At 39.8% G+C, this 16,506-nt stretch overlaps 1 protein-coding gene and 1 pseudogene across 1 annotated transcript in view; both read right to left on the minus strand.

Moving 5' to 3' along the window:
• The window catches only part of LOC146613871 (ciliogenesis-associated TTC17-interacting protein-like), a 39,443-nt gene that overhangs the window by 22,487 nt on the left and 450 nt on the right, over positions 1-16,506 (minus strand). Inside the window, exons 3-4 of the mRNA XM_085378778.1 lie at positions 16,365-16,420; positions 16,167-16,253 (exon numbers count right to left, since the gene is read on the minus strand). Coding sequence (XP_085234904.1) covers positions 16,167-16,253; positions 16,365-16,420 — 143 coding nt within the window. The remainder of the gene's footprint in view (positions 1-16,166; positions 16,254-16,364; positions 16,421-16,506) is intronic.
• Positions 571-1,806, minus strand: LOC146613875 (histone-lysine N-methyltransferase Set8-like; annotated as a pseudogene).

The raw sequence follows: 16,506 nt of genomic DNA on the forward strand, positions 1-16,506 counted from the left end.
TTTCAAATCTCAGTCCTCCTAATGCGTGCATCTTACTTGGTCAAGATAACCAAGGACCCACATACCTCAATACTGCCTAATAACTAGCACCTCAGTCTACAACTAAAACAATCTGACACTGAAACTCCAATTTACCTTTGTTGCGTCGTTAGGAGAGGAACTGGCTGCATTCTCATCCACAGCCTGAGATGGCACCATGTTGGATTTCTAAGGAAGAAGCGTGAATAATGAATGGCAGTCTTTGGGTCTAGCCAAGATGAATACAGTCCTCCTAATGTCTGGACCTGTCCAGTTGAGTAATACACAGGACCCGTGTGTGTATGCACAATTGCCAGAGTAACTCTCATTGATCTGAATTCATTTCGAAACTCGGTCCTCCTAATGTCTGGACCTGTCCAGTTGAGTAATACACAGGACCCGTGTGTGTGGGCGCACTTGTAGGTAGAACTCAGTTGTTTATACTTCCTGTTTCAAATCCCAGTCCTCCTAATGCGTGCATCTTACTTGGTCAAGATAACCAAGGACCCACATACCTCAATACTGCCTAATAACTAGCACCTCAGTCTACAACTAAAACAATCTGACACTGAAACTCCAATTTACCTTTGTTGCGTCGTTAGGAGAGGAACTGGCTGCAATCTCATCCACAGCCTGAGATGCCACCATGTTGGATTTCTAAGGAAGAAGCATGAATAATGAATGGCAGTCTTTGGGTCTAGCCAAGATGAATACAGTCCTCCTAATGTCTGGACCTGTCCAGTTGAGTATTACACAGGACCCGTGTGTGTATGCATACTTTTTAGTATAGCCTTTATTCATTTAATACTATTTATACTTATACTGTACTATTTACATTATACCTTGCTTCTCCATGGCCAGTTGGAATCACCATAGTTATAGGTGATTTCTTCTCCTGGACCAATATCTTTGATTGCAAACAAACAGAGATGGGGCCTTCCATCCACTCTGGTAACTGTCATTTTACTGTTTGGATTCACATTATCGTCATTTACAAGTCTGCCAAGTGAGCCGTCCTCTCTGGTAGCATCAACACTAAAACAAAAAGTATACAATAACAATTACACTCTGTAAAGAAAGTCATTAAGTATATTAGGTTGTAGAACGTCTGAATAACATTTTAATATTCAATTCAAAATATTATTTGAATATTATAATTTGTAAACCTCATGTATTTTATCCTTTATCAAAGCAGTTACATACCATAACTGTTTTCCATTGAACTTGAAATCAAATATGAAAACCTTGAGTGCATCATGGTAAAGTTTCATTCGGTTTTCTTGTTCCTCTTTAGTTATGATTTGTCCTCTGTACTCAAAAAGAAAATCTCCCTTTTGAAATGACCGACAGCTGAACACACCGCGACCTAAAGACACACATCAAAAACAAATTGGGCAATAAACTATAAACCATTTAATTAAAATCCTTCTTGTTTTTAAATATGTTTTTTATTTGATTATATTGTATTATTTATTTTGGAACATGTAACATGTTCATAATTCCTTGGGGAAAGACAAGGAAAAAATAGAAATATAATAATAATAATAAAACAAGTATAATTATATTCGTGATTATTAATTTTCTCATGCATGGTATGCTACAAAAAAACTACAAAAAACATAAAAATTTCTATTTTGAGAAGCTGACTGCATTCTTTGGAATCAACTCACCTTTAAATGAATCAATATACCTCACATCAAATCCTGCCTTGTCTTCACCTAAGGAGCAGTAATACCTAGCATCTTGTATGGGATTTATTTTAGCTCTCCGTGGCCTTGTTGCCACCATCCCCTGCAAAGATCAGGTATTAATGACTTTAGAAATAACACATTATACTACAAAATGTATGTAGACATAGAAATAAACAGATCGAAAAATCTATTTATGTTGGGGAGAGCTCCCCTAAAGGTTCCAAATATCTGTGTTTCCCAACAGTTCCTCTTATCTTGTATCACTGTGTGTCAGAGGCTGCATGCCCTACCTGTGGAAGTTCTGTTTCGTATATTTTATTTGGTCTAAGGTTACTGCAAATCTTAATGAGTTAATTTTCATATCCACATTTCCTTAACCTTTTATATTTCTTAAAGTTATAAATTAAAATAATGATTTAGTATGGTTGAACAATAAGCATATTTGTCCTACAGTTTTTGTTTCATTTGTAAAATATTTTCTGAAAACAGATCTCACTAGTTTTAAAACCACAAGTTTTGTGATGCTAAAACCAAAATTAATCAAACCAACAGCAACAGAATGTCAAACTTTTGCTACTAGCATGCTGGCTAGCTAAACTGTCAAAAATTAGATGCTTTGGTGTATCCGAACGTAATATAATAACCTATATTACTTTGCTTTATTGGATGAATATATTTATATAAACATCATGTGTAAGGGAATTTGTATGGTTCTCACCTGATCTTCCACGAAAGCAGTAAGATAAAAGCTGTCTCATTAAATCCTCATGTCGTGCACCTGAACTCTTTAGTGTCCTCTTCTTCTTCTTCTGCTCTTTAAATGTTCATGGTGGTTGGCAACCAGCGTAGATGTACATTAGCGCCCCCATAGTGCTGAGGAGTGGATATCATTGGCCAAGAACAGTGGATTAACACTGGGATTCTTGCAAATAGAATGCTATGATGTAATAGAGTTAAATTGCTCTAGTGCATTCTGACATAACTCACTTGGAATATGTAGACTTAATAATACTGTATAAAATGTAATTTTTCCAAAAGACTGATATTTATGCTTCTAAATTTTTAAAGAATGAAACAAAAGTAGTAAATGGGGATGATGAGTTTTAGTAACAACTTCAAAGTTATTTGGCTAAAAGAGTTTTAAAATTCAAATAATTAACTTGGACCAAAAAGGCATATTATTGCTACAATGAGATTGGTGAATAAAAATAGATTAGACCACAGATATTTAAGTATTGCAGCAATACAATTAATTTTCATGACCTTAAGTGTTTTTGTGATGCTTTCTTTTTCTTTTTAAATAGTAAAAACTCATGACATAATTAGGACAAAGTTTATAATGAAATAGAAAAATCTTTATTATTGTGGCTGGTCTGGGATGCTGCTGCAGGTGAGATGGACTCACCTGCATTGTATCTACAATCTGTTACAGCAACCGTATAATTATTGTAATTGTTGGACAGCGCGAGGGAACGACCGGCTCAGGTGAGCCACAGGCTGGTGCGCTAGCGGGATGGGGGTGCCGCTGGAAGCGTGGGCGGTCCCTGGAACCACCTCGTCACCAGCGCCGCTAGATCTACAGGCGAACGCCCAGGTAGTCACTTCCCCGTGGCTGGGCTGGGGCGCTGATGCTCCAGGCCTATTCCCTCGCTTGCTCATGGAGGGGGGGGGAGGTGGCTCCTCGGTCTTAGTCGGGGGAAGAGGGTATGTGGCGGGGCGTGTTCTGCGATGCCGCTGCATGTGAGATGGACCCACCTGCACGGCATCTATAATCACACCACGCTGGCTTAAAACTTGTGCTCTGCTTGTGGTGTTGTTTGTGGTGATGTGTACGGCAGACACAAACATACCTTCCCACCCTCATACACACAACCACAAACACTCGGCCCTCACCCAACGTGGACACAGACATAAATGGACACTGTACACACAATCACACTCCCCAAACATTCTCTACATCCCAGGTCCAGGTATTCTTGCCCCGGAGGGGGAACTCATACCCAGACCCAGATGTTGCCCTCCTCCCTGAGGTGGAAATCAAGCAGACCGTCCCCGGCTCCGCAGTGGCAGGGGGCCGCTGCAACCCAGGCCTCGATCAGATGGCCAATTCCACCTTCAGGCCCCCCCGCCCTGACGGCTGGCAGAGAGTGGGGCTCTGTGAAGACCCCATGCCTCCCTCCGCTCGCTCATATGTAGTGTTGCTGCGTGCTGTTCTAAAGTGCATTTAAAACACGGGAGGAGATGTCATCTGTTCTTTTGATATTCATCAGAACCCTGGCTGCAGCATTTTGGATCAGCTGAAGACTTTTAGTTGCATTATGTGGACTTCCTGATAGTTAAGAGTTATAGTAATGCAGCCTTGAAGTAACAAAGGCATCAACTAGTTTTTCAGCATCACTCCTGGATGGGATGTTTCTAATTTTAGCAATATTACGGAGGTGGAAGGAGGAGACCCTAGAAACCTCTTTCATGTCAGATCTAAATGACATGTCTTTGTCAAAAAATAACACAGAGGTTCTTTGCTTTATTACTGGAGGCTAATTTAATGCCATCCAGATGAAGGGACTGACCAAGTAATTTGTTTTTCTGAGCTTCTGGTCCAAAGACAACTTCTGTCTTGTCGGAATTCAAAAGGAGGAAGTTTGAAGACATCCAGGTTTTTATGTCTTCCAAGCATGCCCGTAATCTTTATAACTGATTAGGTTCATCAGGATTTAGGTGTGCATAGCTATGGAAATTTATCCCATGCTGTCTAATGATTTTACCAATAGGGAACATATATATAGTAAAAAGGATCAGTCCAAGTACAGAACCCTGTGGTGTACGCCACAAGTAACCATAGAGGTTGAAGAGGATTTATCATTTACGTAAACAAACCTTGAGTCTGTTGGACAAGTAAGATTTAAACCAGCCTAGTGCTGTTCCTTTGATCCCTGCAACATTTTCAAACCTTTCTATGAGAATATTGTGATTGAATGTGTCAAAAACAGCACTGAGGTCCAGTAGAACCAGAATGGTCACCAGTCCATTATCTGAGGCCATGAGAATATCATTAGTAACTTTCACCAGAGCTGTTTCAGTGCTATGATGAGCTCTAAAGCCAGATTGAAACTCTTCAAACAGGTCGTTATTGTTTAAGTGCTAACACACCTGATTGGCAACTATTACCTCAAGAATTTTAGATATGAAGGGAAGATTAGATATAGGTCTATAGTTCATTAAGTTGTCTTGATTAAAAGAGGGTTTCTTAAATAGAGGTTTAATTACAGCAACCTTAAAATCCTATGGTACGTATCCATTTTCTAAAAATAAATTCATTATATCCAAAACTGGAGCAACAATTAAAGGAAATACCGCTTTAAATAGTTTGGTTCGGGATTAGGTCTAACATGCAGGTATGTATGTAGACCATGTCTACATACCTAAATGTCATAGTTCAGCTGTGTGCAGGCAGGAACGAGGAAAAGGACCCAAAATGCAGACTCTCGGAAGACTGGAGTGAAACTCAAAAACGGCAGCTTTATTGCTGGTTGGAAAATAAGAGACAATACAAAACTAATCCACGGGGAGACACACAGCACAGGATTAGTGCCGTTTACGACGCGACAGGGAGCACAGAAAATACAGGGCTAAAATACACAGGGCATAACGAGGGGAATGAGAGGCAGGAGGTGAACACTGGTGGGAGACATCAGGGCTAACGAGACCAAGGAAGCAAAACTGAAAACACTGACATGAGACAAAGGCTGTATCCCAATTCAGGGTCTGCAGCCTTAAAGTACGCAGCCTCAACGATCCTCAAAGGCTGCGTACTCAAAGACCGCTAAGGCCGGAAGTAAGAGGCTTGTGAAATGGGACGGTCTAGCCTCCATCGCGCTGCCCAGGTTGCCTAGCAACCATAACACCAATCGCTGGAAACGTTTCATACAGTTTTGTTTGACAGAAATGAAAGAGAACATATTTTGTTTGTGTGTTTGTTTCTACACGAGCTTTGTGTGATTTAATAAGTATCTGAGGCTGAGACCACAGGACTGTAAAACATGATTGTTGGCCTTCATATTTGTACTGCAGTCATTTAAGATTAGCTAGTAAATAACAATTAGCTAATGTTGTTCATGAGACTAAAGTCAGTGTAAATATGATATGGCCAATATTATAGTTATTATATTAATCATCATAAGCCATTACAGCAGTGAGTTTGAACTCTCAAATCAAATCACTTCTACAGCACATGTGAGTGAAATTCATGTGAGTGAACTCTGTGTCAAATACTGATTTTCAGTAAAGATTCAAGTTGCAGTTATTTATATGTCCTATGACCTTAAACCTTCACTCAAAGACAAGTATCTTTGACAGTGTATATACAGATGTATCATATATAAGAGACAAATATTGTCCGTTTGATATGTTGGCATTACTAAATTTGGCTCAATGCTTACATATATGTGTAAAAAGAAAATGTACGAGCTGTGATAACTGTTTCTGATAAACAAAGAGTAGACTGATATATTAAATATTCCTTTATTGGGTGAGAAAATCAGACCATGTCATAACTGCTTTAGGTCATACAGAATAGATATCAGAGCCTTAAACAGGCTGACTTCTGCTAAATGGGTCAAACTGGACAGAAAGTAAACAAACACATAACATCCTTATAGAATATGATGTAACACTATAGATCAACTTACCTCAGAATATATAAAGCATATAAACAATTACAGCAATATGATGCAACAAACACAGCAGTGCTACTAATCCAAAATACTCAAAGCTTCATAGAACTGAAACAAACATTTATTTTTAGCTCCATTTTGCTGCTGATACATACTTTAGGTTTCTGAATATTAAACTTGTTGCTGCCTTTCGTAGTGTGTAACTTGAAGGCCCTGAGTACTTTCTCCCACACTGAAAACACTGGAATGATAACATTATTTGAACATTACCTAATAAGACTGATTCAGGACAGACAATTAGTTATTTTAAACTTTTCTAGCAGTCCTTCATAAACAGGGAACAGTCTGTCTATTCTCTCCATCTGTCAGCTGCTGCTGGCTCTTCCTCCTCCTCTTCCTCACACACTGCTGAGTTTGTCCTGGTGGATCATCAGGGCTGCAAAGCCTCACAGATAGTGTGCAGCAGTGGATCCCTCAGTCTGTCGTCACTCTGGACACTTGCAGTTGTCACACATGGAAATCAAATGTGTGATAAGCTGCAGGATTCAAACACAAGTGTAACTTATAAATACATGTTCATACTTTTATTCCACAATCAGAGAGAAAGAAACAGAGATAGAGTGCAGGACAGACAGACAGGTGACAGTCTCAGGTGTATACACTGCTACAAAACAGCACAAGAGAAGGAGGATTTAGTGTTTGTGTTATTACGAGTGCTAAACAAGAAGAGTTCCCAGATGGTGCAGTGGACACATGTGTGACTCCGGTGATTAAAGCATCTTTCTTTCAGCTTAACGAGTGAACCGTCAGCTCGTTCAAACACACGTTAAAGTCCGTTTGGCTCGACACCACCGAGCAGAGGCAGCAATATAACATAGCTAACATTAACAGTGCAGTGAATCCTGCTTGTGCCGTGATATTCAGGACTGCAAACCGAGCAGCATCACTGACTTTCAGCTTGTTGTGTTTGTGGATATATGACTGACTTTAATTTTCCATACAATCATCACATTCTCTGTAAGATTAAGGTCAACTATTGTATTATTATATTTTAAAGGCTTTAAAACCAAGTAAACGCTAAAAGTACAAACATCGCTAATGTCATAACTTTGCCGACATGTGGCCAACAGTAATGTTTTAATGTTCCTCATTATTAAACATTTGCACATAAATAAGTGACATAATATTCAGTACTTACGTTTAACAGTTTACTCTTCGGCCGCTCCGCTTCTGCCGTCTGCAGCAAAATTGTCCACAGTGACTGCCGCGCTATGAATTGTGGGATATGTTGGGCCACGAAGTCTACATCACCACAGCCTTAAAATTCAGGGAAATGAAGGACGCATTTCAGGGCCGCATTTCGAGCAGCCTTTGAATTGGGACAGCCTTCGGCGCGCCGCTGTGACGTAATCGGCCTTAAAATGCAGCCTTTAAGGCTGCAGACCCTGAATTGGGATACAGCCAAAGACCTTGAAAGTAAAGCAGGAAACACAAAATCACAGAGACAGACTCAGAGACATGGCTTCACACAGGGATTTGACAGAGAACACAGACAGGGGAGAGCAACAGGGGCTGTATCCCAATTCAGGGTCTGCAGCCTTAAAGGCCGCATTTTAAGTTTCAATTCAAAGGCTGCTCGAAATGTGGCCCACAAATGCGTCCTTCATTTCCCTGAATTTGAAGGATGTGGCTGTGTAGACTTCATGGCCCAACATATCCCAGAATGCATAGCGCGGCGTTGGGTGTGGATAATTTTGCCGAAAAAAAACAGCGGAAGCGGGGCGGCCAAAGAGTAAACTTGGAAAAGTAAGTACTGAATATTAATTCACTTATTTATGTACAAATGTTTAATAACGAAGAACATTAAAACATTACTGTTGGCCACATGTTGGCAAAGTTATGTGACATTAGTGATGTTTGTACTTTCAGCGTTTACTTTGTTTTAAAGCCTTTACTTTAAAATATACGCCGTTCAATAGTCGACCTTAATCTTACAGAGAATGTGATGTTTTTATGGATAATTAAAGTCAGTCATATATCCACAAACACAACAAGCTGAAAGTCAGTGATGCTGCTCGGTTTGCAGTCCTGAATATCACGGCACAAGGAGGATTCACTGCACTGTTAATGTTAGCTATGTTATATTGCTGCCTCTGTTCGGTGGTGTCGAGCCAAACGGACTTTAACGTGTGTTTGAACGTTTGTTTCACTCGTTAAGCTGAAAGAAAGAAGCTTTAATCACAGGAGTCACACATGTGTCCACTGTACCATCTGGGAACTCTTCTTGTTTAGCACTCGGAATAACACAAACACTAAATCCTCCTTCTCTTTTGCTGTTTTGTAGCAGTGTGTACACCTGAGACTGTCACCTGTCTGTCTGTCCTGCACTCTCTCTCTTTTTCTTTCTCTCTGATTGTGGAATAAAAGTATGAACATGTATTTATAAGTTACACTTGTGTTTGAATCCTGCAGCTTATCACACATTTGATTTCCATGTGTGACAACTGCAAGTGTCCAGAGTGAGGACAAACTGAGGAACCCACTGCTGCACATCATCTGTGAGGCTTTGCAGCCCTGATGATCCACCAGGACAAACTCAGCAGTGTGTGAGGAAGAGGAGGAGGAAGAGCCAGCAGCAGCTGACAGATGGAGAGAATAGACAGACTGTTCCCTCTGTGTGAAGGACGCTAGAAAAGGTTAAAAGAACTCATTGTCTGTCCTGAATCAGTCTGATTAGGTCATGTTCAAATAATGTTGTCATTCCAGTGTTTTTAGTGTGGGAGAAAGTACTCAGGGCCTTCAAGGGAAACACTATGAAAGGCAGGAACAAGTTTAATATTCACAAACCTAAAGTATGTATCAGCAGCAGAATGGACCTCAAAATAAATGTCCATGTTTGTTTCAGTTCTAGGAAGCTTTGAGTATTTTGCATTAGTAGTACTGCTGTGTTTGTTGGATCATATTGCTGTAATTATTTCTATGCTTTATATATTCTGAGGTAAGTTGATCTATAGTGTTCCATCATATTCTATAAATATGTTATGTGTTTGTATACTTTGTGCCCAGTTTGACCCATTTAGCAGAAGTCAGCCTGTTTAAGGCTCTGATATCTATTCTGTAGGACTTAAAGCAGTTATGACATGACATGGTCTGATTTCCTCACTCAATAAAGGAATATTTAATATATCAGTCTACTCTTCATTCTATCACAAACGGTTATCACAGCTCGTACATTTTATTTTTACACATATATGTCAGCATTGAGCCAAATTTAGTAATACCAACATATTAAAAGAACAACATTTGTCTCTTATATATAATACATCGATATATACACTGTCAAAGATACTTGTCTTTGAGTGAAGATTTAAGGTGATGGGAAATATAAATAACTGCAACTTGAATCTTTACTGAAGCTCAGTATTTGACACAGAGTTCAAGTTCACTGCTGTAATAACAAGTAATGATTAATATAATAATAACTTTAATATTGGCCATATTATATTTTCATTGCCATTGCCACTTTAGTTTCATGAACAACATTAGTTAATTGTTAATTACTAACTAATTTTAAAATGACTGTTCAGTACAGAAATGAAGCCCAACAATCATGTTTTACAGTCCCGTGGTCTCAGCCTCAGATACTTATCACATCAAAGCTCATAGAAAAACAAACACATGAACAAAAACAAATGAATTTTCTCCTTTATTTCTGTCAAACAATACTGTATGAAACTGTTAGCAGAGCTGCTCTGGGCCACGTCATGGCATAATATTTTTGAGGGAGAATAAAAAGTCAACACACATATCTTATTTCTGACGGAGGACTCTGCCACTACACTTCTCCAGTCCATTCACAAAGTCGTTGCATGGTGAGACATGGATAGGAAGTGGGCGGAGCCTTTTACCGTCATTTTATTGTGACGCAAAGTACAAACACCTGTGGACACACAATCCAACACCCCCACTTGTACACAGGTTGGGGAAAAACAGTCCTCCGAAAAAAACATCTTACATTCCAAACACAAATACAGAGAATTTGTCTAACTTAGACTTTGAAACTGGTTTCGTCATCATATCTGCTACCATTGACTCAGTTGGACAGTAATCAATGAGCACTTTCCTTTCATGTACAGCTGACCTTATAAAATGATATTTCACATCAATGTGTTTACATCTTTGTCTGTTCACTGGATTTTTTGACAAAGCGATTGTTCCCTGATTGTCCTCCAATATCATAGGTATTTCATACTCAAACTCATCAAGATCTTGAATCAAATAAGTCAAATACATACACTCCTGAATTGTTGCTGCTAATGCCATGTATTCGGCTTCACAAGTTGATAGTGCTGTAGTTGTCTGCTTTTTGGTTTTCCATGATATCAAAGGACCATTTTCATTTAGGCTTACACAATAACCTGTCATACTGCGTCTATCAGAAACATCGGATGCCCAGTCTGCATCACTGTATGCTTGTAGACCTAGTTTTCCACTTGAACATTTCCTAAAACACAGTTCTTTTCCTTGACTACCTTTTAGATACCTCAGAACATGTTTCACTGCTGTCCAATCATCAACAGTTGGCGCATTGAAGTGTTGTGACAGTTTGCTGACAACATAGCTTAAATCAGGTCGCGTACAATAGCTCAGATAAATAAGACATCCTACCGCTTCACGATATCTCCTCACATCTGGTAATGTCTCGAATTTATCAGAATGAGTCCATTTCTGTTCACAGGGTGTTAACCTTGGCTTACAGTTTTGCATGTTAAATCTTTTTAAAATGTTCTCAATATATATTTTCTATGACATTTTGACACATTCTTTTTCTTGAAGAAAATCTATTCCTAGAAAATGGTTAAGTTTCCCCAGATCTTTCATTTGGAATTTAGAAGAGAGCATTTCTTTCACGCCTGAAAGCACATTTTCATTGTTAGCTGCAATGAGTAAATCATCCACCCACACTATGATGATTACTTTTTCACTTTCAGTTTCTTTTGAATACACACAATGATCAGCAATATTTTGTCTAAATCCACAACTGCTTAAATAGTCATGTAAGGTTTGGTTCCAGTTACGACCCGATTGCTTCAGCCCATAAAGTGATTTCTTTAGTCTATACACCAGTTTATTAGTCTCACTTGATTCTGTCTCAAAACCTTCTGGTTGTTGTATATATATTTCTTCATTTATTGGTGCGTGTAGATAGGCGGTTTTTACATCCATCTGGTGAACCAACATATCATCCTGAACCACTTTCTGCATCAAAACTCTCACACTCGATAAATTAGCAGTCGGTGAAAAAGTCTCCTCATAATCAACTCCTTTTGTTTGACTAAAACCTTTAGCCACAAATCGAGCTTTATATCTGTCTGATCCGTCTGAGTTCTTTTTAACGGCATAAACCCATTTACCCCCCACTGCTTTCTTACCCTCTGGTAAAGTGGTTAAAGTAAATGTGTCATTCTCCTTAAGGGATTGAATTTCTTCATTCATCGCTTTTTCCCATTCTTTTGACTCACTTGACACAATAGCTTCACTAAATGATGTGGGTATTTCACACAACAATCTGTAGCAATAATCAACACTAGTTTGCATCTGTTCATTTTCACACTCTTTCACATCCGTGATATAATCACTCAAATAATCAGGTCTCTTTCTGATTCTGGATGGATAACGTGTAGCTCCAGCATCTACTTTATCCTCAGTTTTAACCTCGGACTCAGTTTGACTGCTTTCACTACCATCTGGAATGTCCTCATCCTTCGTCTGTTTGGGTTCACCATCTTTTCTGGATTCATAAACCTCATCTTCATACATCTGATCACTCTGTGTTTGTTGATCCATTGTCGCGGGATTTAGTATTTTTATCAATCTGTGCTTTTCAACCTTCCCGGTTTTTGGGAAATAGATCAAATATGCTGGACTATTTTTGTCATATCCCAAGAAAACACCTTTGTCGCATCTTGGATCCAGCTTTCCCCTATTTTGTTTATAAGCATAGCACAATGATCCGAATTTTTTCATTCTAGAAAGATCAGGTCTTTTTCCAGTTAACATCTTATACGCTGTCTGACCTGTGCGTTTGTTAAAACATCGGTTCCTAATCACTCCCACGGTTTGTACTGCATATGGCCATAAAGACTTTGGCAATTCGCTCTCAACTAACATGCATCTCGCCATGTCAAAAAGTGTACGCCAGTTCCTCTCTGCTGTTCGGTTTTGATGAGGCGAATATGGCGCCGAAGTTTCCTGCCTAATGCCGTGTCTACTTAATAAATCTCTGAACTGACTGCTTGTAAATTCAGTTCCATTATCAGAACGAATGCACTTGATTTTCCCATATGACGCCACATCTGCAATAAATCTTTCAGTTGCTTGAGTTGTATCACTTTTGTGTTTCAGATTATATACAAATGTTGCACCTGAATAATCATCAACAAACGACAAAACAAACTTAAACCCTTCTTTAGAGTTTGGCGTAATCGGACCAGCCAAATCCGTATGTACCAACTCTAATGCTGCCCTGGCCTTTTCATCCGGTTCTCGGTTCCTAGTTTGAATAAACTTCCCTTGTATACAGGCTTCACATTGCATATTTTTGTTGATTTTACCCTTAATTTCCATTCCATCAACGACATTTTGCAGATTTTGAACATCCTCATAATTACAGTGTCCTAGGATTTCATGCCACGTTTGCATATCAAAACATCCATTACATTTATCTTCAAACTCTTGCACAGTGTTTATAAAGAACAGTCTCTCGTGTTCATATATAGGGAATTTTGTTCCATCAACATGTTTAAGAAAACTGTCCCCGTGTTTGAAAACCACAGTGGCTCCGTTACTAGTAGCTGCTTTTACTGACAAAATGTCCTGTGGGAACGATGGAATGTAGAGTGCTTGTTTCAATGTTACCTTGTGGCTGCGTCCTTTACTGTCGATCATACTTATCTCAGCATCTCCTCGCCGCTTTGCAGCTCCTCTGCTCCGCCTTCCGTCAGCCAACTCTACACAATGAGCCTCGGGTTGAAATGTGTCATCAAAAGTCTTAAAACTCTCGATCTTCGTGAAGATATGTGACGTCGCTCCCGTATCCACCAATAGCTGGTTATTCAGCATCTCTTGGCCGCCGTCCGGGACCCTCTGGGGTTTGGAGCCCGTCTTGAACGCGTAGTCCTTCTCCACGACCCCTCTCGCTTCATCCCGTCTTAGCTTCCTTCTACAGGTCGCATCTTTGTGTGTACTACTCCGGCAAAAACTGCACCATACTCTAGATCAGCACGTTCTTGCAGTGTGTCCCTTTAGTCGAAAATTTAAAACACACAATCTCATTATTCTTTGATCTTCGGTCATCTGCTCGCCATGAAGTAGAATCCTGGTCTGATTGCACTTTTGTCCTCATTACGTTGTCATTAGTTATAGCCACACGCATTCGCTCGGTTTCTTCATAACTTCTGAGTTTTACTTTAAAATCTGAAAATGTGATTTTTGCTTCACTCTGTGTAACGTGCACAATCAGGGGTTTAAACGTCTCTGGTAGACCTTTCATTATCATTGCGATCAGAAGTCCATCAGTTAGTGACTCACCCGCATTTTTTAACGCTGTGATAATTGCTTCTGCTCGGATAATATAGTCCGTCACACTTTCATTCTTTTCATTTGTGAGAGAAGTGAGTTCGGTGTACAGACTTATGATCCTTGGCTTGCCCACTCCTGCATAATGACCTCTCAAAATTTTTAGGGCCTTCCGTCCGTCATCAACTGCATCTCTCATAACTAACGATAAACTTTTGTCATCCAGAAATTGTATCAACTCTGCATATGCTTCTGCATTTTTGTCATCATCTTCACCATCGGCTTCTTCATCACCCTCAGCCTTTAAGATGACATCTTTCAAACCTTGTAGTCTGAGATGACCAAGGAACTTCGTTTCCCATATCTCATATTTCCTTTCATCTCCATCAAATTGCAAACGGGAATATCGACTGCCCGACTCTGCCGTGCGTCTGCTCATGATGCACAAAAACGCTTACTCACTCAATCGTGCCAAACTTTTAACACCTGCCGGTAACTTGCGCAGCGGAAGCGTGCTGGGCCCATAACCTGTTAGCAGAGCTGCTCTGGGCCACGTCATGGCATAATATTTTTGAGGGAGAATAAAAAGTCAACACACATATCTTATTTCTGATGGAGGACTCTGCCACTACACTTCTCCAGTCCATTCACAAAGTCGTTGCATGGTGAGACATGGATAGGAAGTGGGCGGAGCCTTTTACCGTCATTTTATTGTGACGCAAAGTACAAACACCTGTGGACACACAATCCAACAGAAACGTTTCCAGCGGTGAGTATCATGGTTGCTAGGCAACCTGAGCAGTGCGACGGAGCCTAGACCGTCCCATTTCACAAGCCTCTCACTTCCGACCTTAGCGGTCTTTGAGTACGCGGCCCTTGTGGACTGCTAAGGCTGCGTATTTTAAGGCTGCAGACCCTGAATTGGGATACAGCCACAGAGACAGAACACCAAACCATGATAACCGAAACATGGGAAAATAATAATCAAAACTGTACACTAAGAAAGCAGAACAACAAAGCATGGAGCAGCAAAAAACCAAAACACAGACAGCAATAAATACAAAACACACAGTGAAGGGAAAGGGTGAACACAAGACCCAGGGAACACAGATAAACGTGAAGGCAAGAGGACCTAAAACAGTGAATAAAAAATAACCACAAACTCAAAATGCTGGGTCGAGAGACCCAGGACCATGACACCTAAATGCATTGAGTTGCCACTATGTGATTGCCCAATTAGTGAGTAGTTAACGAGCAGTTCGAGGTGTACCCAATAAAGGTCACTCTTTTTTACATTTGTTTTAGAATTGCAATATCCTCTTTACACAGGGCCAGGAAAGCATTTCCCCTTGAAAAATAAGATAATAGAAAACAACCTATATTTGTATTCACTCAGGTTCTCTTCATCTAATCTGATAACAGATAAATGAGAGAACAAACCAAAAAATAAATAACTTATCAGTCAAATACTTTTTCATACCACTTTGTAAGTACGTAACTGTATTTACTTAGTATAACTGTGAATAATTACACAAAACCTTAGTGTTTCATATAAAAGCAAAGCTTCATATGTCTTCTTTCCAACAAGGTAAAGCAGGCTTTTATTACAATTAAGTTCAACATACAGTGGTTCATTTGGTGTGGTCATTTTGGAACATTTACCAGTTATCTAACCCACATGTGAATTGGAAGGACTGTGTAAGAATTGGCGGGACAACTACACACAAGCCTCATTATTATTCACACATGTGTGAATATTCATGAGGTCCTGCTATTACACACGCTACCACCAGGGACACTCTTGGTGATACACAGATTTAACACAAAATCAAGTTTATATGTATTAAACCGACATCTTGATTTTTTTGTTTTTTTAGGGTTAGTGGACCAATAGAAACCACTCTACGTTGTTAGATTTCAGTCAAAATTAGCAGGACACCGCCTCTGTCCTGTTAATTCAAAATGTCCTTCTAGTGTGGTGTGTATTCAGACGAAATGTCCAGCTAATACATGTTTACCAACGCACACACACACACACACACACACACACAAATGACAACATGCAGTGAATGCGCAACAGTAAGTAAGGATTTTGTAAATACTGGACTAACTCTTGCAAAGAGAGCATGGAAGTTACTCTGAATGACTGTGGTACTGTTTCATTAATATATTAGTGAGTTGACCTATAAAGCAGTGGTTATCTGACCTCTCCCACAGTCGTAACCTTATGGATCACCATCTGCCCATCACACTGCACCATGTGACACCTCTTGTCCACACTATGGCCCTCGAGCTGAGGAGAGAAGTATAGAAGCACATCAAAGGTGCAATATTTCCACTTAATGCATCTGCTGAGCTGAGTCAATGTAAAAAGAAACAGCCCGGAAAGGATTCAGCGACTCACCTTGACATATTCATGGTGATCTTCCTCCAGCACCTCCAGGTCAGTCGTTAGGTAGGCTTAAACAGAGTAAAGGGTATGAAGAGAAATACTAACAACAGGAAACAGCAAAGATCAGTTTGTCCTAGCATCCTCTGCCTGCTGT

Source organism: Diplotaxodon limnothrissa, linkage group LG18 (assembly GCF_057381915.1).
Source record: "Diplotaxodon limnothrissa isolate DT_005_m linkage group LG18, D_limnothrissa_male_GT1.1, whole genome shotgun sequence".
In the NCBI taxonomy this organism is placed as follows: Eukaryota; Metazoa; Chordata; class Actinopteri; order Cichliformes; family Cichlidae; genus Diplotaxodon; species Diplotaxodon limnothrissa.